Source organism: Pempheris klunzingeri, chromosome 3 (assembly GCF_042242105.1).
Source record: "Pempheris klunzingeri isolate RE-2024b chromosome 3, fPemKlu1.hap1, whole genome shotgun sequence".
Taxonomy (NCBI): Eukaryota; Metazoa; Chordata; class Actinopteri; order Acropomatiformes; family Pempheridae; genus Pempheris; species Pempheris klunzingeri.
The window spans coordinates 22,373,900-22,397,735 of record NC_092014.1 but is presented as its reverse complement, the minus strand read 5'-3'; the positions used below and the strand labels follow the sequence as shown (position 1 = coordinate 22,397,735).

General features: G+C 43.6%; 1 protein-coding gene across 1 annotated transcript; it reads left to right on the top strand.

Annotated features, from left to right (window-relative positions):
- The first annotated feature begins 1,144 nt into the window (after positions 1 to 1,144).
- ccdc85al (coiled-coil domain containing 85A, like) lies at positions 1,145 to 22,584 on the top strand. Its single transcript, XM_070827866.1, has 4 exons — positions 1,145 to 1,818; positions 2,837 to 3,920; positions 19,164 to 19,221; positions 21,514 to 22,584. The coding sequence occupies exons 1-4, from the start codon at positions 1,573 to 1,575 to the stop codon at positions 21,530 to 21,532; spliced, it is 1,407 nt and encodes a 468-aa protein (XP_070683967.1). The 5' UTR covers positions 1,145 to 1,572; the 3' UTR covers positions 21,533 to 22,584.
- The last annotated feature ends 1,252 nt before the right edge of the window (positions 22,585 to 23,836 follow it).

The window sequence follows — 23,836 nt, the reverse complement described above, 5'->3', positions numbered from 1 at the left end:
TTATAACCATCTTATACAACATGATAGGAGACACTGTGATTTGCAGTGAAATCCTCTAACAGTAAATAGACAGTATTTTGACTTCCTCATTCAAACCTTTTTGCACACAGTAGCCTAATAGCATCCCTTTTGGAATAACTAATAGTAATGGTGGCCTGGCTCCCATATGTTGCATATAGTTTTCGGCCCTGTTGCTGCATTAGAAGCTGTCCATGGTGCCGGAGTCCAAGTGAGGCTGCGCATGCTGATGTTCAAGGCTGGACTCACATATTGGGACATTTGCTGTGGAAATATATTTGTGAGTTACAAACTTGAAATGCTACATTGTGATGCCCTTTGAAATAGATGGGATATTAGCTGATATTAGCTCAGCTGAAATATAGGTTACAGTGAATGACAATAAGTATTTTCTCACATTTATATGCTAGAAAAGTTGATTGAAATATTCTGGATGTCTCTCATGCACCTGTATGTATCTGACAGCCTATGATTTCTGCTGCCCTTAGTGTGGTGGAACTAAGCACATTTACTGAAGTACTGTGTACTATGTAGTGTTGTAAGTTCAATTTCTGGGTACTTGTACTTTATTCTACTCTAGTATTTTTCATTTAGTATTGACCTTCCCCTCCACAAAGACATATTTTGGAGCCAAATAATGCACTTTTTTAAAAATCCACTGCATGTATTTGATTAACATTACATTTATTTACATTATCAATACAAAATACAAATCAATTAATACATTATGAGCAATTTAATGCATATTACTCTGAAATGGACTATTCTGCATAATACTTTCACTATTGGTAATTGAAGTATATTTTGTACTTTTACACAAGCAAGGTTGTGAACGCAGGACTTTTCCTTGTAACAGAGCATGTTTACACTGTAGTAGTGTCACTTTTATCAAAGTAAAGTATCTGAATATGTCTCCCAGCACCGGCTGTCCGCGTCAAGACATTTCAACGTTGCATCCCTGCGTTTTGAACTCTCACACAGCTTGTTTGGAGCCTCTCTGAACATTAAGCGGCGCTGTAACCAAGCTGTATTTTTGGTGAAGCATAAAACCCCTGGAGAGACAGAGAGAGAGAGAGAGAGAGAGAGAGAGAGAGAGAGAGAGAGAGAGGTGTGTTTGTGCCTTGTCCGGCGGACTCTCTCCTCTCTCTCGCAATGTGCTGAACCTACAGGCGGCAGATGCGCGCACCGTATGTCCGCCGAAGCTTTGCCCACTTTTGACCACGTTTGGGACCGAATCTGGATGCTAAACGGACGCGGTAACTCACAGAGCGAGCGGGCTGCCTGCAGTAGCGCACGGTGGCTGTGGGGATGTTGCAGTGATAAGGCAGCAGAGCATCTTCTCCACTGGATCGCGCTGAGCCGGCATCGTCAGCTGTTGCTCTAGCAGAGAGTGGAAGAGTCGGGAGCAACAGAAAAAAGGCCAAACTATGCGACTGACTTTCCGCCGGTAACCGTTTTCCACCTGAAGTCGACCGGGGAGCGGATGCGAGCAGAGGTTGACAACGAGCCTTTGACTATTTTCTGCCCTTTGTCGGTGCCGGAGGAGCTGTGCCAATGGAGAAAGCCACTCCGCCGCCCCAGCCCCAGCTCCAGCTGTCGATAGCGAAGACCGAAAGTCCGGCGGAGGACATCTCCGGTCTGACCGACGAGGAGCTGCTCAAGTGGACCAAGGAGGACCTGGTGCGGCGGCTGAGGCGGTCCGAGGCCGACAAGATGAGCGTGATTCTGGACCACGGGAATCTCATCCGAGAGGTCAATCGCAGCCTTCAGCTGCACTTGAACGAGATCAGGGGGCTGAAGGTGAGGGGGCGCGCATCTGTGAAGGATGAGATCATAGGTTTGGAGCGCACCTGAGAGCGCGCATAGCAGGAGGGGTGTTCTGCTGTTCAGAGACACGGTGTGAGGGGAGATGGCATCAGTGAAGTTCATTGTGCCTTTGCGTAGGCCTGTATGACAATCTGGTGTGGGTGAATGTAGACCCTGTGTGCGCAAAGGCTTGCTCATGGGCATGTTTAACCTAAGGCGGGCTTATAGTTTCTCATTTAGCCTAACTTTTGGTGGAGAAGTGGGAAAAATCTGGGGTTTAAAAGACCAAGAAGACTTTAATCATCAAGGCATAGTTGTGACCAAAATCAGAGACAAATTGTATCCTTACAGCACAGGCCAATGAGGTAGGAATTCCTTCTCCTGATACTAAAGAGGAGGGCATGTCTGTAAATCTACTGCTCTGTTCAAACGCCAGGGCTCAAATCTGACATCCAGATCTCTCTCTCTCTCTGTCTTAGCTACACACACATCTCACATTCCTAGAAAATTCCTGCACATAAATCTGCAGCAGTGCAAGTTGCCTTTAGACCAACATGGCCTTTGCTTTGAAAGTATATGCAAGTAACCTTTACCGCCTTCACTTTCTGCACTGCTAATAAGAGGAATGTGGCACAATGTCCACAGTGTTTACCTTTAAAGCTGAGACCCAGCCTGAGGTAGCCTCAGACGCAGCACATGGGGATCATTTGGCTTTCTCTGAGACCTCGTCACCTCTCCACCCATCCAAGCTGCCTAATTACACAGGAAAGAGCTGGAGGGTAAGAGAGGGAGAGGAAGGATATGGGAGGAGAGGAAGAGCTTTAGGGAAGGTGTAGAAGGGTTGTTTAAGTAAATGTTGCTTGGTGTAAAATGTTCGTGGCCTTCTGATTTCCTGTGTTAACCCGGACTTATTTCTGTGGGTGGATTCTCCATTCCCCGCAGAGCATTCATTTACGTTATGTGCTCAAGCCTCAGTTTATCTCCTAACTCTTTTTCCTCCTCTTCCTCTCAGGACATTAATCAGAAGCTGCAGGAGGACAACCGTGAGCTGCGGGACTTGTGCTGCTTCCTGGATGACGACCGCCAGAAAGGCAAGCGTGTATCCAGGGAGTGGCAGCGCTTGGGACGTTACAGTGCCAGCATCATGCGCAAAGAGGTGACCCTCTACCTCCAGAAACTCAAGGAGCTGGAGCTTCGACAGGAGGAGGTAATCCGGGAGAACCTGGAGCTGAAGGAGCTCTGCCTGCTGCTGGACGAGGAGAAGGGGGTGGTAGGTGGGGGAGGTGGCGTCGGAGGAAGTGGAGGGGGAATGAGTGTAGGGATGGGAGGTTGCCGCAACTCCATAGACAGCCAGAATAGTTTGCTGCTGGTGCCTGGGCACGGGCTCCTGATGAGGGATGTGGGGGACGGGAGCAGCACCTCCAGCGCAGGCAGCGCTGACAGCTCCGATCACCCTCACCAAAAGCACTTGGCTCCAGGGGTGGGTGGAGTTGGTAGTGGTGGGGAAAAAAGGAGCCCAGAGCTTGTGCACAAACCCAGGTGCAGCAGCATCAGTGGAATAGGAGGCATAAGTGCAGGAGACAAGGAGGTGTCCAGCCCTGAGCACCCTGCTGGGCGCCACCGGAGTACAAGCCTGGAGTACCCATACACCCTGCCCCAGCTCTGCCGGCCCCGCTGCGGCTCCATATCCGTGCCTGATCACAGTCGAGTCATGCGGGGCCTCAGTCCGGAAAAATACGGGAGGAACGTGGGCCGCCGTAGTCCGGAGCAGCACCCCAAGCACCACAGCTCCGATCTCCTTCTGGGCCAGAGGCAGCACTTCCTGGGTCAGGGAGGCAGCGGGGAGCTCTATCAGAGGCACCACAGGAGCAGCATTAGCAGTACTGGCTGTGGGAGCCCCGAGCCCCGGGTGGCACATTTAGGGACCACTGAGCACCATGAAAAGGTCCTGGGGGGCAGCCCAGAAACTCATAGGCACCAGTACAGTATGAGTCCTGACCATGTGAAGTTTGGCAGCCCTGTGAGAGAGGGGCAGAGGAGGCCAGCCGGAGACGAGCTGTCGCCACATCATCGGAGCATCTACAATGGTGTTAATGGTAGGTGTGTGTGTGTGTGTGTGTGTGTGTGTGTGTGTGTGTGTACGTACGTGGCAATGTTTCTGTGTATGTGCATGTGACCATACTGTGTTATGATCTTTTTGCCCCCACCAAAACTTACTGAAATTATCTATGAACTTACCCGTGTACAACATCTTTGACACACAAATTCACATATACTCACACCACACACACACACACACACACACACACACACACACACACACACACACAAACACTTAACAAAAGTTAACACAAAAGTATCTCAAAGTTTTGCTACTTTGCTGTGTTCTCTCTGTACAAGAAGTACACAGTAGGGTCGGTTCAAAGAGGAGATGTGCTGTGCTACATGTGTCTGGAGTGCATTCATTTGATTGAGAAAATAGAGAAACTCTTCCCCATTCTGACTGTTGCAAAATTTACAGCGTTATTGATTTTTTTGGCGTCTCAAGAGGAATGTGGGTTGGCTCAGTGGATGAGGGAGAAAATAAAGCGTTCAGAAATATTTATTTTACATGGTCTGTATCTAAGTTGGACAGATTCAGCTCAAGCGAACCACGCTCGGATTTCAGTGCGTGGTGCAGCGTCGCTGTTGGCACGCAGAAAGGCGCACACACACACACACACACACACACATGCACCTCTCAGACGACGAATTACCCCCCAAATCTTTGCTGCAGTGATGCCCATCTCGGTGAGATCAGTGGGAGTCGAGGATGTCAGAGAGAAGGAGGGATATCAAAGTACCAACTTGGCTGCTTTTAAATACCCCACAGTGGCTGATAATGATTTCTGGAGTCTGGGGAAAAAAAGTGCTGAGTCGCACAGAGCTGGCAGAAGCTAAAGGACAAATTCCTCAAGGTGAAATATCTGCCTGACTTTGCAATATGAGGCTGAAATTACAAGGGAGACACAGCCAGTCTAAACAGTATGGAGTAAATCCAACACTTACAGGAAGGATTTCAATTACTTCTCATGAAGTGTTGTCAGTAGTTACGTGTTATGTGCCGTTGTTACCAAATGCTGAGTAATTTCTGCTCATTGATTTTTCTTTTTGGATTGATGTTTTGTTGTGATCAGATCATTTCAAAGTCAACACACAAATAAGCGGTTACAGAGTGTGCTGTGACCTTAAAGGGGCCGATTTTACACATGAAGATCAGTTTAGTGGTCATGGGGAGCACGACTCAGCCTGTGAAAACAGTTGTAAAATGTCATCTGTGGCCCTGCAGCAGATTTATCAAGTCTGAGGGAAAAAAAAACAAAAAACCCCGATGATGTAATTGTGATGTCATCAGGGTTATGTCAGCTTGGGTTCGGAGGCTGAAAAGCCTCTGGTACAAAGTGGAGATATGGAGTTTGGAAAACACCAGACAGGGATGGTGTTTTAACAAACAGAACGTACTGGGTTGCATTATGGGAAATGCATTTTCTGGGTCTTGACCTACACTGAAAATCAGGATGTCTCAACCTCTGCTGCTTTGATTGTAAATGTTCTTTTTGTAAACTGTTTTTTGCGAGTCCCCCTAACCTTATGAAAGCTGACCCAAAGTACCCCTTTAAGAATTACTATATAGCCACCGTAGCCTCAGAGATGACCGCCTGCTAGTCGACATGCTCTCTTTTGCCAGTTTGCAATCTCTACGGATTGTGCCGGATTATTATAAAGACACACAATTTTGATTTGGATCATCATTCTGTTTCTATTTTAGCTCGCTGTGCACTCTGTAGCTCTAGAAGAGATTTCAATCTGGATGTAACCTGAAACCCATATGATGTCTGCAAAAGGCCACGCCACATTAATGCCTCGCAAATCCTTAATTAGAAAATGTTGTGAGTGCACAGGGCACTGACTGGCCCTCGAGTCTGGTGGTTTGCCAACTGTGGCATAACTGTTGTGAACTTAGCTCAGAGTGAAATGCATGCACCAAAGAGCCTTTAGCCAGGTTCATAAAGACTTCATTAAGCCTGAGCATGAGGGACATCTGAGCGTGTGCGTGTTGCTATAGAGTCTTGTTGGTATATCATGGCAAGTTGTCTGTCAGAACGGCTGTTTATCTCTATCATGAACGTGTCCCCACAGGGCTGCCATGCCTACACCAACCCGACAAGGACACTAACTTCAAGTGTCACAACATGATATTTACGGTTAGATCAAGACACGCAATCAACAGTCAGCTGGAGGTTAGCTGAGGTGCAGATACTGAATTACTTGTTTCAAAAGTTTCCTCAGAGATTAGAATGCACAAACACCGCACTGTCTGTGATGAAGAAGGGGAATGAACAGATCTGTGAACTAGGAGAAGTAAAGAGAGCAGCTCTGTGGCCGTGTGTGTGTCGTCCACTGACCCGTCCTTACTGCCATGTCCTTTTTTGGACGAAGAGGGAATTTAATTCCTGTGACGATGTAGTACACTCCACTCACTTGGATTATCCTCTAAGCCCTTAGCACAGTATTATTTCATTTTTTATGTACTTGCGTGTGAGTGTGCGTGTGTGATTTGGGTGGATGTGCCACAGTGTCCCGTCCAGGGTCACTGTAGCACTGTAGGTTTTTATTCAGACAAATGAGTATCTCGTGTTCACGTGCTACTCGGCAGCACTGAAGCTCAGGCCATTTAAATTCCTGACAAAATCCAAAATGAAAGCAAAACAACACTCTGACCTCTTCAGCCTTTTAACGCAATCTGCTTTTGCATCTTTTGGGAAGCTTATCACACATATTCTGTTATGTTTAGAGAAGGGGGAAATGCATGACCCCAAATGACTAGAAGCACTCTTTGTAAAATGATGATGTTGAGTTTTCTGTGAGAAGAAGCCTGCATATGCTTTCCCTTCCATCTCAACAACATATGATCAAGAAAGCAACTAAGTGCTTTAACTAAACAGGCATTTAAAGAATTGAGGGAATACTAAGTGCATACATTAGAGATACAAAAACTGTACGTCAATTTGGAAACTCCTGAAGTTCCTGGATAACTGTATATATTTTCTCGCACATATAAGATAACAGGCCTGTAAAGGGCCTGTTATTGGGTCATGCAAATAAACATGGAAACCTTCCGTTCAGTAGTGACCCAGACAAACAGTCTTTCCATGTGATAGATTCCCTCTTAGTGAAAGATAATCAGCCATGAACACTGTAGTCTCCTGACCCAGACTGGAGGGGTGACTGCTCGCTAAGCCTGTAGGATCTCTGCACTGCAGAGGGTCTTTTTCAAAAAGAGGAGACACTTAATCATGTTTTCTGCTTTAGCAATCACAAGTTCTGCATATTAGCCTAAGCTGCTCAGATGATCAGGAGGAGAAAAAAAGGGCGCATGGGAAAAAAAGACGTTACAGAGTGTGGGAGAACCTCTGCCCTTGTGATGCCCGTGAATGCCCCACGCACCCACGCATGTACCCACAGACACACACACACACACACACACAGAGTGTATAACACAGTCTGCAAATGACCATTCACAAAGCCCCACCCTTACTTAGTTACTGTTGCTATGTGCAAAGCTTTTGTGGCGCATAAACCATTTACAGCGATAACTGCAGCAGCTTTACCATCCAAAATTCTTAGTTATTTCTTTAAACAACGGCCACTTGATTCCATACAACAGTGTGAGAAAGGCAGGCTCCTCATTTCTAACATGGGACCATTGATTTTGCTGAAATGTCACTTGCAGGTTTGATCAGCTGTAGCTTACTAGATAATAACTGTTAACTGTGTGAGGTGGTTGAAAAGTCTGTCTCATGCAACTGATACATACATGATGTGATGCTAAAAGACTGAGGATAAAGCGACGAGTTTGGCAGACAAAACAGGCAAAAAGTACGTTTGGCTGAGGAAAGAGTAAACTGCTAATGACCAGAACTGCTAATGTCAGCCTGGTAGTCTGATATAGTAACACTAAGAACTGCATATTCATGTCTCACTCCACTTGGTGTCTTTCGATTTAATGAGAAGTGACAAACACTGGCCGCATTCTTGAGCACGAAATATCTGATCGAATTAGCAAAGATCATACCACCGTCTCATTGATTCTATTAATCTTTATAATTGTAGCATCAGTTCAGACTGTCCAGCTCCTCTGGCTGTTGTTTAGAAGTGCTGCTGCCTGTCAGTGCAACAGGAAATCATCACTGAAGCTCTGGCCGCAGATAATGTTCTTCCTCTCCTCTGTCTCCGAGAAAGCCAGGCTCTCCCTCCCTCTCTCTGTCTTTCTCTTTCCCTCCATCCTAATTGGCTGCCAGTGTGAACAACCAGCTGTCGGACGGAGAGGAAACTCTGATTACAAAGCCCTCTCTCTGGAGGAGGCTGGAGGATGTGCAGTTTGCCAGGCTGAGCCGAGGAAAGAGGGTTGAGGAAGTATTTGAGTGGATTACTGGCTGTTTTCTTCCCCTCCTTCTCTCTCTCTTTCTGTCCTCCTCTCTGCAACGCATCTCCTCCTGATCCTCTGACTCCACTCTCTCCTCTCCTTCCTCGCTCATCTGCCAAGGCGATGGATGGAAAGAAACCCCTTGACAAATTGTGAAGTCCCACTGCCAAAGCGGCATGAAGAAACTCAAATGTTTGTCACAGCTGCTCTGCATGAAAGGATTTGGGGGAACATTAGGCTGCTGTAACTCAAATGGATTAGTATTATTACCAGATAGCCTCATCTGTGCTGCAACTATCCCCACGTTACCTTTCATCACCAGTTCGACTTGCTAAAGTGGCATGAAGTTGTGTAGAGTGACTTGTTCTAGCACATAATCCTGTGTTTCAATCGCAAAAGATTCTATTTAGTCATTTTCTTCAAATAAGGACCGCACTTTTCATGTTGTGTGTGTTTTATCATCTGAAACAGTAAAAGAATGAGATCAGGTTAAAGCTCCAGAGATTGTTAAGACCTAAGGCCATTGGAGACGTGCGATTCTCAAGGTGGATGTCTTCATCACTACCCCGCGAAGGGGAAAATGTTACTTTTAAATGCTATCATGGCATTTGAATTTGTAATCACACCTGAGACCAATTATCCCAAACACCCTTGCCTATAGGCCATCAGAGCAGCCATTAACCGAGGAGTGCATGATTAGGCGTTTTGTTTATCTACCTCTGGTGCATATCATTGTCATTTTTAATCAAGCCGGCGTCAGCTCCGTGTCTTTAAAGCTTGCTTCTTCCTGATGGAGCAAAGGGCCACATACCGCCTCTCTGCTGTGGGATACTTTGGTCCTGTACACATATTTCCTGCCAAATACTCCTTTTAACAGTAATGTCAATGGGAAACGGAGTGTGAAATGTCGCCGACAAGAGAACAATCATTATTTTTGGCAAACTAAATTGTAAATTATAGAGGCAAGGAAGGTTATTATGTACTGCAGAGATAACCAATATGAACTCTTGCAATATTACGAGCGTGAACATGTGCAGCATTTTGGCACTTTGATGCATGCAAATGTTATTATTTGAGCTCTTAGCTGTTGTAGGATGAACATTCCTCCCCATCAGCAGCTCCTAAGTAGCTGTGTGAGTTATGAAGGAGCCTGCTTGGTGTGCACTAGCGTCGCTCCAGTCCAAACCCCAGAGGTATGTGACAAATGTTCCACAGTAACCCCAGTCATCCGGTAGACACGCAAACCCAGTGGAATGGAGTACAGTCTTTGTCCTCTTACACTGCGCCAATGGGGAACAGCCCACTGAGCTGTGAGGAAATTAGCTTGCTAGGCCAGGTAATTAACTGGAAGTTGAGTGGCTGCCATGTATAAGGGCAGCTCTGGGCCTGAGGGAGCCTCTGTCAGTCCCAAAGTCACCAGCAGTAACCACATTTAGCTGTGTTACATTTACTTCGGCTGTAGCTGTGTGTCATGCTCAGAGCTGGCAGTCTGAGAGTATCAGGCGATCAGGTGGGAGTGAAGGAGGTGAGCGGAGCTGGACAGAGGTAGCCGGGTGCATCATGCACACTGTGCAAGCTGTCGTAGAGCTTTATGTTTGGCAGCTTCCAGGTGTCTTACTTTCTGACAGTAACAGAGGAATTAAAATGAGCTTCTTCAGGTTACCTCTATGCTTTTGTACTCAGACCAAGGCTAGGTAACCTTTGCTCAACAGCAGCCACTGTGGCCACATGAGACGATTTGGGGATGCTAGTGAAATACTAAAACACAGTGAAAAAGTAGCACAGGCTGAAAACAGTCATGATTGAATTGACCCAGTAATGTCCAGGAATGCATGTTCTGCATAAGATAAGTGCAATAAATGTGTCCTCAAATTTCTTTCTTTCACGCAAAGATCAGTTTAATAAAACATGTGATTGTGCTCCTGGGGCGTACCAGGTACCAAATACCACACAGGACAATCATTGTCCTGTCAAGTCTGAATAAAGCTTAACTATTATTTATGTTACAGACACATATGCCTAAACTACAAAGTCTTTACTGTCTCAGATGGATGAGACAGTAGTGTAAGAGAGAAATGTTACATATTCCATGGCTGGAAAGGGATTAGAGTTTGCCACCACAGTTTAGTGGGCATACCAGACCAGGTGAGATGGAATGAACATTGAATGAAGCAATGGTGCGTTTCATGCGTATGACTTCAACTTTTAATCTGTGTTTTTCTTCTTCAGAAAGTTGCACAGTCTTGCTGTAATGGTCGGTTAGCTCGTCCGTGGTGGTTGCCTGTTGTGCGTTTGTATCACTGATCAAGCAGCAGTGATGAGCCTCTTCGCCGCTGCCATCGCTGTGATGTGTTTTTTTTTACAGCCTTGCCATCTGTTAAAACAGGGATAGAAAGTGAGATAACATATCGGGAACATAACATGTCAAAACTGCTGCTGCTGACAACATTATTATCCCTCCCTTACACAACACTCAGGATGTAGTTATCCATTTCCTGGGGCATACATTTATCTCCTGCCCATATTGTGCATTATGTGCATTTGATGTAATGTTTTTCCTGATGAGGATGACAGCAAGGCACGTGTGCAGCTCCCATTACCGGGGATGGATGGGCTCATCCTACCAACGTGAAATGATTGGCACCGCAGTCATTATATTTATATCATTATCTCTTACTAGTTCTCTTTCAGGGACGTCTTTCGGTCTGTGAGGTTTCCTCTCTGAGAATTGAAATCAATTTCATTACCCCCCACTGCTCCAGACTGACTGGCTCATTTCCTGCACTGTTACAGCAAAAGGTACATTTAATTACCTCTTTCATCTGGCTTTGTGAGAGCTTTAGCTGCAGGTAAAACAAGTAATTGAGGGAATTCTTGGGTTGCTTTGAACTGCAGTAGATTGTCATTTTTTGTGCTGGTACGTTACTTTTTTACAGTCAGTGATAAATTTTGAGGTTCTTTTGCATGGTTTCTAAATACAACTCTATATTGATATACTTAATATTCTACTTTTCATCGTGTGATTTATATCTCATACACTAAAGTGCTAAAAATATCGCTTTCACTTTTTTATGTGAGAAGAGCTGCGTGAAACGTGCCTTTTAAGAGCGGAAGAATGTAAATTCTTGTCAGCACCTGCATTTAACCCTGACGGCTCATGGCAGCATGTGACGAAATGTTACCTAAATCCTGTATTTGACTGCATTGCTGTGATGGAATACATTGCATTATTTCTATCTAAATACAAAAGGCTTCCTAACATGACACAACTACAGAAGGGTGAGTGGTTGTCATTAGGGAGAGGAGAGGCCAAACAGTCTGAGAGAGTGTAAGCAAGTTTCAGCCTCAGGACATGGGTCACCGAGGTCCAAAGGCTTGTGGGAGTAGAGAAGACAAGTCATTAAATGCAGATCCTTGGCGCTACATGAAGCAGCAAAGAATCTAACAAAAATCTAACATCGTTCACAGCTGGTCAAATTACCATCATTGCATCTCATCCCCACCCATCTGAGCCACACACACACACACACACACACACACACACCACAGTCTTCTACATGCTACTGTATGCCCGGCCTGTTATATTATTCAGCAGCACTGAGGAGCAGTGATGGGCGATGACATGTTAAAATAGAACAACAGCAGTTTATCTTGCAAATGTCTGCTTAAATATTTCATTTACTTTTGAGAGTCATAGCAGAATACATACCACACCAATGCAGCTGAGTGTGAACGGATAATGTGGGGCTTGGACTAGAATAACAAAAGCGACAAAAGGAGAGTTAGGGGCTGATGTCGTGACAGCACTAAAAATCTCACTTCTCAGGTGTTCTGCTTTTTGAAAGCTCTGGTGAACTCGTTTGTTAATATATGAACCTTACAGAGGTGGTTAATTAAAAAGAAAAAAGGTAATTCTAACACCCATCCAACAAGCTGAATGTGCAAATTCCTGGTAAAATTCATGATGTGATGTCTATACTCCATGCGTGACTTTGCGCGTGGTTTCGTGAGTATGTCTCCCCATTTTCCCTGAGATCACAAAAGCAAAATAACTACACACACGCTCACACACAAAACCACACACAGCCCTTGTAGGCTTGATCAGCCTACAGGGCACCAATTATCCAGCTCTACTTCAGTGAGTTTCATGCTCTCCTCTCTCCACAGTCTACTTCAACCTCGCAATGAGCCAAACTGCAGAAAGCACGACTTCAAGTTATTTGCTGTTCCTACCTGCTGCCATCACTCACTTCATTACAGTTCTTACACAGTAGCGAGAAGACACTTACCATTAATTGTAGCAGCACGACAGCTTTTGCTTTTGCCCCTGTATTCTTATACTGTGCATAGACGAATGTGGAAACAAATGGGAGCTTAAATAATTAAAATGTCATTCAAGCGACGCTAGGAAGTATTTCTGTGAAGACGGAACTATATTAGCTAAAATACATACAAAAAAAAGAAGAGTGATAGAGAAGAAGCAAGTCTGAAAACACACACGTGTAAATGGGCAAAAAGTAAATATTCCTGCATTGTAATGTTGTTACAATCCAGCCTCAGAGTCCAGCTGTTTCTTAATTTGACATTTTAGAAACTACACTACTCACCAAAAGTTAGGGATATTCAGCTTTCAGGTGAAATTTCAGGATGAACCACCACCAATACATTTCCTGCTTCAGTTAGAATTGGTATTTAAACAGTCCTCCTCATCATGCTGTTCACATTCTGACATCATGAGACCAAGACGACACCATCAGCAGCACCTCAACACTGGAGGCTTCAAACAGGTCCTCAGACAGAAGTGTCCACTGAGCTTAGAGGGTCACAGAGTGTCATCAGGAGGTTGCAACAGAGATACAGAGACTGAATTTTACGTTTACCCTCGTTTACCCCCCACTGTTGTTAGATTTTCTTTCAATAAATTGTTTAAGATGAAGAAACTACCATTGCATGCTGATACTTAAATGTCCTACTTTCATGATATAATATCACTGTAGCATTAACTTTTTACATTTTCCATAAATTTCACCTGAAAGTCGAATATCCCTAACTTTTTGTGAACCCTGTATGTTTATTCACATTCTTGCCAAGAGTTAGACTGATCAAAGACCCCCAGTCACTAAGTGTTCTGCCTGCTGCCCCCCCGGCAGACGGTGCTGCAGCATCTGGTCCTGCACCACTAGACTCAGGGGCATCCCACAGGCCATAAGACTGTGGAACTCTAGAGCTCATCACTAGGACACTTTACTACTGCACTCATACACTTTACCTGTGTTTATATCTCCACATATATTATGTTTAGCACTACTTTTATCTCTACTGTTACCTACAGTGTACACCTGCTACTGCAGCACTATATTACCACAGTATTATATTCTGTTACATTCTATTTTATGTTATATAGACCTACATTATATTTTATTCCCATATTTTATCTACTTTACTAGCATGATTGCTAGCATTGTTGGAGGGAGCCGAGACTCAAGATTTTCATTGCCATTGACTGCTTCACTGTAATTGTTGTGCATATGGGGGATACAGAACTTGAACATAACACTCTCAGTTAGCTTGGCTTGGCATAAAGACTCCTCCGTACAACCACAAATTGTACACTTTTTACATTTCTGTTTGTGTATCGAATAAGCAAACGGGACACAGTGTGTTTATTAATGAGATTTAGAGGCTCTAATGGACAGATTGGTGAATGCAGGAGCCAGTCTAGCTGTTTCCTCTTGCTGTAAGTCTTTATGCTAAGCTAAGTTAAGCCTCCCAGCTCCAGCTCCATACGTGACACAAAGACATGAAAGTGGCAATGACCCTCTCATCTAATTCTTGGCAAGAAAGCAAGTGAGTGTATTTCCCAAAATGTGGGATGATTCCTTTAATACACTTGTCATCAACCTTAGATTTCTTGACCCAGCTGCCCAATCTCACAACAGTGTAATGTCTTTAAACATAGCATATAAAGTATATTATATTACATGTAAGGTCTGGAGGAAATGTTAAAAAGCTGAAGTTGGAAAGAGAACTTTGGAAATCCCTACCCTTAGTGTAATTGTATTGATTTGAACGAGAAAGACAAGCCACCAGAGTCTGACAGCTAATGCATCCATGGCTGACAACCAGTGCAGCCAATCAGCAATGTGGTGCAGCAGAAAGAGATGAAATTCCCCAGACCTCGAGTTGAAGTCTGGCCTCACAAGACTGGTTCTTTCTGAGAGGCACTTTTACCCACTGACTTGACTGCATAAATATCCTGCATTTTGTTTCCTCTTGGTCTTCGTGCTAAGGCCACACACAGCCTCTGTATTATGCATTCAGAACTTCCCCTCCTGCTCCAGAGTTGCACATAACAGCGACGACCGCAGCTGCCTGAGGGACGTCAGGACGAGCAGCTCTCCTGCCAGGCAGCCTCGCTGACTGACTGACTGTCTCTCTGATCGCCCGACTGACTGCTAGCTAAACGGAAGGTCACTGATCTACCATGCATCTCCACAGGCTTTCCTGCCCAGCCAGCCTGAATAATTTATGTGGCAGATTTTTAGGAGATCTGAGGGAATGGCCATGTGAAATTACCTTGCATTGATCCTGTAAGTTGAGAGAAGGAGAGGGAGGGGGCGTGACAGATCAAAGAGGGCCGAGGGATGAGGAGCCCTGAGGAGTGCAGGTTCATGGGTTTACTGGCTTGATTCAGATGTCAATAATAACTTGAATGCTAGTTTTGACAAATTATACAGATAGCCTGCATCCCAGATTCGTTTTTTTAAACTTATTTCGCCAGTTTTCATGAAACCCAAGACTTGAAACCCAAGTGGCCTCAAATTTCTTACATGAACTGTAAGATTATGAGTTATATGGAGTTAATTATTGGTGCCTGGCAGCAGAGGGAGAGGGGTTCCCCATCCGGAACAGTGATTTATTCAGTGTGGGAGCAGCATCTCCCCAGCCAATCTCACAGATCTCTTTGTGGGGAAATTTAGAGCTTTTCACTTGAGCTCTTGTGAACAGAGGTGGAATTTAAGGGAGCTTAGGCCCCACATTATTCTGGAGTAATCACATTATCTATATGCTCTTGCTCTGACCCACACAGAACCCTCTTCCCTCTACACATCTCTCACATCCCGTTAAATCCAATTTGGGTTTTAACGCTCTGCCCATAACTAAATCACCAAACACCGCCCAAGTGTGCTGTATGTTTTCTCACTTTATAATTCTCCTTGCAGAGGTCACGGGTGTTGGCTGCAATTCAGAAAGAGCAAGTTTCATTAGGCATTGATTAAGTTCACTGTAAAGGGATTGTCTGGATTTTTGGCACATGTCCGCTGTGTGTTAACAGGACTGCTCCATCACAAGACGGCAAATTGTAATCTTGTGACCTGCATGTGTAATTGTGACTGCTGACCTTGAGTCAGCAAATCCATTTAAGCTAATTGTTCTTGTGCTTGACCATGTGAGGTTTGAATCCTAAGACCCAGAACTGAGTTAGCTTTATACGTTAAACAAGAAATTGTATTGTTTCCACAGGCTGATGCTTCAAATCTTTCATGCAGCTCCTTCTTTACTTATGTCTTAACTGTGCAGTCCTAGGTGTCTTTGTGCTCTGATTCCTGACTGTAGTGTAACCTAACTGCAAGCATGACAGTTGCATCTGCAGAGCTGCCAGACTGCCTGACATTAAAAGTAATGCAATGAGACAAAAATATCAAGCATGTCTGAAACTGATCTGGACGTCCCAGACAAGGTAATGAGCTCTGGAACAGAGGGGCGCCAACCTTCGTACAGCAGGGTGATGGCAAGGCCTTGCCGGCATGTGTTTATTATGAGGAATAACCTGGAACACATCTGGAACCAATCACATAGTCTGCATAATATTCATTTTGCACTAAAGTAACCAACCTAAATTCATGTTTCAGCACTCTGGCATCAATCCGAAAACACATTCAAAATCTGCTGGGATGTGACTGCTAGACTGTTATATATCTATATCAGTCTATCAGCATGTTAAGTCCTGCTTTGAAAATCAGTCAGCTACACATCCTGTAGACTCGTGTGTGTTTCTATTGGGAGGATCTTAACACAGAACACTGCAACCTCCAAGGTGAAAGTCGTGTGACAGCTAAAGACCAATAAAGCCATTAGCATCAGTAGGCTACTTCTTTTGCGAGCTTTGTTAGTGTGTCTACTAACGCTGTAAGAGAACGTCACGCTAAAAAATGTGAAAAACTACAGAATCAAAAAAACGCAGGAAAGCTCAACCTGCAGAAATGTGTCCATTGTAATATTTGTAAAAGAAATACATAAAACAACCTCAGTCTGTGTGGTCTTTTAGATTACATAGCAGGCTAATAGGTTGCACAGCCAGTGCAGTCTATCACGAGTTTTCCATATGTGTTAGCATGTAAAGCTAGATTCATAGCTATGCTGGCATTCATTGACTCAACAATGTACATCAACGCTATTGGAATACAACATGGAGACCATAAAAAACTTTTCTCTCATGCTGCACAAGTTGTTGATAGTGAAGGCAACATTAGAGAAGTTGAAGAAAGCCTATAAATGTTAAAGTATCAAGTATTTTGTGAATAAAGCAAATATATTTGTCATCGAAATTAGTCTTGAACACATCTGGAACACATTGTAGCCAACGGCAGGTACTTGGCCCAATATTAGTTTTGTATAAATGTGACCAGCATAAATTTGAAGCTGATTTGTGAGGACTGTCTCGTTCATTGTTAGAATTCATAAGTGCTAGTTTTATTTCTAGCATTAATCCAAAACCACAACCAGGAACTACCGGAAGTCATTCCAAAACCACCATAACTTTATATTGATCCATTAGAGCATGTTTAGAGGAGCTTTCAAATACGACATCTAAACAGCCCAGCTCCGCTTCCTGCGCACTGTCTGAGTCTTTTTTTTTTTTATGTGTGTTTGTGTGTTAGGAGGAAGTGGGATGTGATCATGTATTTACCTCTCTGCAACTGGTGTATGAGCTCTGCTTGTGCCGTGAAAGCAATTCAATTCCACACACCCTAACCTCCAAATGAAAATACCCCCCCCCCCAGCCCACCGCTGCATCCCCCAACTCTTTAAAGGACTTTTTTATATCTGTGCCGTCTTGCCTCACACACTCCTCCCCCCACGGAGATAAACAGAGTGGAGGGAAGGGGCCGGGAACTTGGTGGAGGTGGCTACTGGAATCTTTTGCAGATCTTTTGCGGTCACGAGAGCGTTATGAATCTTTAATGAGAGATGTTAGCGCGCCAAGGAGAGGAAATGTGCTGAAAACATGATTATGGGCTCATGGGGAGGAAACCTTTGGTGGAGAGAGAGAGGGGAAGAGAGAGATATCAAGCGGGCGAGCAAGGATAAAAGAATTGTTTTGAAGGGCAAAGGAGGTGAAGAGGGATAACATTTTTTTCTAAGCTCGGACCGCTCAAGGCAAAGGCATTATTCCACTTCTTAACTGAACCAACTTCTGACCAGATGTGCTCACAGAGCCAGAGAGTATGAGCAAATACCGTCTTGTGCTTTAAAACAGCTTCAGATGAACACCACTTTGTCTGACAGCAACACTTTTCTTACCAAGCAGGAATAAAGCAGTGCAGCGGTCATCGGTCAAGGGTGTCGAGATAGAGTCAAGAGCTTGGCTTGTGCTTAAGGATAATAGCGCTGAGTGCGATAGTGTTGTGTCTTACACTTGTCAGTGTGACAGAGCATGACACAACTTTTAGCGACTGTTTAATTTGTCACTCTGAAAATAAGATCAATCCTTTCACTGTCTGCCCAATTTTGTCTCCGGCTGTTGTTCCACATTATCTTCTCGTCTTAGATTTGATACACTCTGAGATTAAGGTCTAGATATATCAGTCAGCCTGTAGGTGTGTGTGTGTGTGTGTGTACATGATTCACATTTAGCCTCCCTGTGAAGGTTGTTGCCGTTCTGCTAGCTGTCATTTGCACCATTGCAGCAAAGATTGAAACAAACGATGGGGGAATGTGAAAAAGTTGCAAATGCTGCTCTATATAACATAGTATAAAGTGGTGGCCATGGACCTGATGCTCCTTTTGAGTGTACTTTGTCTTTCAGGGAATTCTAAAAGCTCATCTTTTGTCATGTCATGCTTTTAGTTTATAGAAGAAGAAGATGAAAAGATGAGAATTTGCAAGAATTTGATGATTTTAATAATTCTCTCATAACTGTGCGTGATGTATGGAGCTAGAGTCTGGAGGCAGTTACCCTAGCTTAGCATAAACACTGAAGACAAGGGGAAACGGCTAATCCGGCTTTGTCCTAAGTTAAAAAAATCAACCAGCATCTCCAAAGCTTAGTAAATAAAACATTATGTCTCTTACGTTTTTGTCTGTCCACAGAGAAAAATGTCAGAAACGATAAATTGTGGTTTAATTCTTTATGAACAGCTGCTAGCAGTGACTCAAACAATCTGTGATATTGGGTGCCAGACAAACTGCACAGAAGTAATCGCCTCTTGGCTGTAACTCTACATTTAACGTACATACATGAGAGTGGTATCAATCTTCTCATAAAACTCTTGACAAATAAGCAAATAACTGTATTTTTGCAGAATGTCAAAGTATGCCTTCATGTATGGTTCAGTCAGTTTTTGTGCGAGTGGTAACTGGGATATGTTCAATAACAAATTCCAAATTCCACTTTTTACATTTCCAAAACTGGTCCGTCACCATGTTTTATTGATGAGTCATTTCTCCTTGTTTTGGCAGTCAAAACAGACAGATGTCAGCTCAAAATCATTAGATTAATGAGGCACTCTTCTCTTGTCAAAACAACACGTTTGAAACTCACCTCCTCCTCTGCCCCCCCCTTCTCTCTTCCTCTGTCTCTTTGTCACAGCTTTGATATCAGCCGGCTGCTGCACCAACAACTGTAGAAATGTCAAGCTATGGGACAGGTAAGAAGCCCTCTCCACCTCGCTCCTTTTTCACAAATCTCTCTTATGTTAATTAGAGTCTTTGAAAGAAGGAGAAGATCCAGCGACGTTCATTGTGTGTTCTTTCCACGAGGGCCCATAATCCACTAATTAGCTCCCATTATTCTATTTTACCATACAGCGTGCTTCATTTAGCTGGAGTCTGGAAGCCTAATTACATATAACAGCTGGGATGGAGGGCATTTGTGATTTATATAAAAGAATGACATCTCTCAGTATGGAGCTTACGAAATATTTGAATATCTTCGCACTGTGATCATTGCCACATTGCCAATCATTATGTGATTGACACAATATCTGGGAGTTCTGTTGTGATCCTGTGTCATTGCAGGGTCAGTCCAGTGTACCGGCTCCAGATGAGTAATGTGTTTGCATGCTTGGTCTGGCCCAGGTGTAATCACAGTGGGTTTACAGTGGGACTACAAAGTTAGAGGTGACCCTATCCTGTCCCCGTGTGTATCCTACATCTTCAATCAGGCCCCAGTGGGAGGGCGAGATGGCTGTGTTAATATTTAATGACTGCAAGACAAGACATACCTCCCCCAAGAGGATAGTCGCGCCCACCCCAGCCTATCTCACACACACCACCACATACAGTCATTCTCATGGTCATATGATGACGTTTTCTACATCATCTGTGGGTTACCGCGTCTTCCTCCTTTTCTTTTGCATTGGTCTTTTCACCTCATCATTCCATCCATGCCTCTGCTTTTCAGCCCACTCCCACTTAACCTCAAACAAAAATATCAGTGACTCAGGTGAGGAGCAGCAGAAAGTGTACTTTATGTCAGTAGATGATTTGCAAGCTCAGAGACAAGCAACAAAGATGTGCTAACAATGCAGGCGGTAGCAAGGTCCCATAGCCCTGTTCTGTGGTGGAGACAGGCGCAGGCGGAACAAAGGGATCTGTCACCGATAAGCCACAACACAAAAACCTGCAGTGATGAACATCTTATTCAAACTCAAATCTGCTTCCACATCTATCTATCTATCTATCTATCTATCTATCTATCTATCTATCTATCTATCTATCTATCTATCTATCTATCTATCTATCTATCTATCTATCTATCTATCTATCTATCTATCTATGATAAGACATAACTAGTTGTAAGTAATGGCTTTTTTAAGGGCTAATCAATCTTTTGCTTTAAAGTTCAGCCAAGAATGTCTTTAGTGCTGCCAGGTTGTGAAAGATCCCTGTGGCTAATTCATCTGGACCAAGAACATCTTATTTACAGCTGCAAAATTGATGAATTATTGTAAGAGCCCTAAAAAAAATGGCCTTCAAGGTTAAATTCAGTATTTATGTTGGGATGTGAGTCGGGTGACCTGTACTACCAAAGAACACAGGATTTTTCACAGCAGACATTTTGCCATGTCATAGTAGGAAAAGCACAGGTGTAAATAATAAAGTTAACAATGAATTCCAGTGAGCGGCTTCAGTTTCAGAGTCCTGGATTTGTACATGTGGGTAACTGTCACACTGTCATAACTCACTGGGACACTTGAACAGCAGGGAGCCATCGTTGTTATGTTATTAGCAACACCTGTTCTTTTTGCTACTACCAGCCAGAATGTGTGCTGTGTGCTGTGAGAATTAAGGTTGAGTTTTATTCATCACCCTGAAATTAAGTAATGCATTCTGAGAAATGCATTGCCATGCAGAGTGGTAGTGGTGTCTTACTTTGCAAGCAATTATTCAGCTAAAATAATTGCAGCCTAGACTTCCTATCGTAACAGACGAGTAATCCTGACTTCATTCAGCCTAACCGAGCAGAGAGACTGGATTCATGTCAGGTTCAACAGGTTCATAGTCAATAATGAGCTCGTTTGATATAGTTATTGCACATTAAAAGTCTCATAAAATACTATTACTACTACTATCTATAAAGAATTAGTAAAAAATGTGTTGACCATCAAGGCTTTAGTCATTCTTAGCCTTATTAGAAAGGGGCATCACATTTTCTTACATATGTAACTAAGTAGATCTACAAGAAATCTTTCCATTTTCTTGTGGGAAACTGGCAGAAAATGGCTTAGACATCATAGAAAATATGTGGAACAACCTTTATTCTCACCCACACAAGGGTAACTGTGCTGGAAAATGTTAGCTGACATTAGTTGTCATTTAGTGATAAAAATAAAAAAAATGACTAAAATTTAAATAAAAAGTGACTTCTGAAAATGAGACCTGAAATGAAATAAAATGAGATCTCTTCCTCTTCTTCTTCTCTTTCTATGCCTGTGCAGCTTCGATGCCTCCTCTTGACCTCAACTTGACCAGCTACGCTCCTCAAACGGAGGATGGGGCGGGGGGGTCCCAATGGTGCAGCCCTCCTGCGTCTCTGGTCTTGATATACGTGATGGTCCCTGGACGGCACCCTCCACAGCGCCGGATGGTCTGTCGTCCATGGCGTCCTCCTCCTCCGTGTCCAAAGCCCTGAAACAGCCTGCCTCCATGTTTTCATTTCCACATATCCAGAGTTTGAGGGACAGGGGGGAGTCTCGGGCCAATGCTATTAGTACGGTTGGTAAAACTTATGAAGACTGCCACGGCTAAATGGATTAGAGTGGATATCTCTCCCTGCCAACTGTGACACGGCTACCTCCCTGAGAGTGCCCAGAGGAAGGGAGGGACGCTGGGGATCGGTGAGAGAAGTTGAGCGGAGAGGACTCTGCACTGTTTGTGCTGCTACCCTCTGTTTACAAATGCAGATCACTGGTGGAGAAGCACATGAATATAACTTTATACGCCCTGCTGTTCCAAACCTTAACCGCTTTCCCACAATCTACCCTCTTTCTTTCCCTCTCTGTTCTTCCACTCTCTCCCTCCTCTTCTTCATCGTCAGATATCCGTCATCTTCAAAATGTGTAACGAGACTGGTGTAATCTAATGTTCTGTCTCTCGGTCTCACATGGAGGCGATCACATCGATTGCCATCGTCTTCAACTTTTTTCAGCCATTTAGAAACAAAAACAGAAACCTATTTGTCAAAGATGTTCTAGCAAAGAAAAAAAAAAACAACCTCTTCCTGTGTCTTAAACCAACATGGTCAACATTACTAGCTGCTGACAGATGTTCTAGTTCTATAAGATACAATGTTCAGGTGTAATTTTTCTTTTTTGTATTATCTTCTTTGCTCCCTTAAAGCGCCTATATTGAAGCTGGGGATAAGATTATACGTTTCTCCATGTTGTTTTTTACAAGGAAGTAAAGTCCAAGTAAAAAGTAGATTATTGGATTAGTTTTCTATATATCTATATATATAAATATAATATGATTATTATTTTTGACTTACTGGTATTAGAACTATTATATGAAGATGCATATGATATATATCAAATAATAAACAGACTTCTTTATGTAAAGTGCATCACTTGTTTGGCTTTTATTTCAGTGTGATGAAATGGCTCAGAGGTGAGTGTGTGTTGACGATTGACCCTGTGGTCAAAGGTCACAGAGGACACATTGTGGAGCTGATTGTGTGGTTAGGAAGAAATCAATAGGTCACATTCGGCAGCAGTGACAAGGAAGGTTTTTGAATACATGTGGTAAAGAATAACCAGTTTTGTTCATTATGATGAAAAAAAATCCAGAGATTTTGATGAAGTAAGGTAACCAAGCACTAGCAAAAACACATCCTGACTGCACACATGACAGCATCACATGTTGCTGCGTCTCATCCTGTCAGATTGGAGACAATAGGGTCAAACGGGGAAGAATTTCCTGTGAAGTCACTGGAACTGAAACAGTTCCCCTTCCTTTCCTCTGCACCCATCTCTGTCCCTCACGTCCTGACCAACAGGCTCAATCCAGTTGTGCTATAACATCTGCTACACGACCAAGGATTTCCGACATCATTGTGTGTGTGTGTGTGTGCGTGTGTGTGATGGCCTTAAAGGACAAAGCTGATGATGTTCTGTATATTTGTTACTATCAACAAATCCCATGACCCATATGTTCCAACCTCTACCCCATCTGTGTCCCCGAACCTTTTTGTTCCTTCTGAATATCAAAATCTGTAAAAACAGATCACAAATATGTAGCTTCATTTTTGAAAATAAAAAGACTTAATAATTCCCTGAAACAACTGGGTTCTGTAGTTTTTAGCAAGCGCTACTCAGTAAATAGTGCATTCAAGGGAATTATTTCCCTTATGAGATTTTACAGCAGCAGGACAGTGTATACTTGTCATACCTGTCCTTTAATATTAGAGGTAAGGCATCTAGTCCTTTTGGTTAAGATTATGCCCCCAGAAAATGAATGAAAGTCAGTGCAAGGTCATCACAAATATCAATGTGTATTCGGTCCGTCAGTGGGTTGAAGTATTACCGTACACTCACAGTACAAGTGAAAGCAAACTGAAGCTGATCTGGTTTGATCTGAGTTCTCAGAGTGATTAGGGTTTACTTATTTGCCCCAGAAAATCTCTTTAATGAGGGTCTGTGCTGTGCTGGTATTTAAATCGGATGTGTTGGCACTGCTGTTACATATTGTCCTCCTATGGGATGCCCTGCTGGGGTGTCTGGAGGATGTAGTGGTTGATGGAAACGAGTGATCGCCTTATCTATA

What these genes read in the sequence shown, in the direction of transcription:
- ccdc85al (XM_070827866.1), top strand. Translation starts at nt 1,573, where the DNA reads ATGGAGAAAGCCACTCCGCCGCCCCAGCCCCAGCTCCAGCTGTCGATA. An exon ending in ACGAGATCAGGGGGCTGAAG is followed by an intron (nt 1,819 to 2,836) that starts GTGAGGGGGCGC and finishes TCTTCCTCTCAG; the next exon opens with GACATTAATCAGAAGCTGCA. An exon ending in CATCTACAATGGTGTTAATG is followed by an intron (nt 3,921 to 19,163) that starts GTAGGTGTGTGT and finishes TCTTTGTCACAG; the next exon opens with CTTTGATATCAGCCGGCTGC.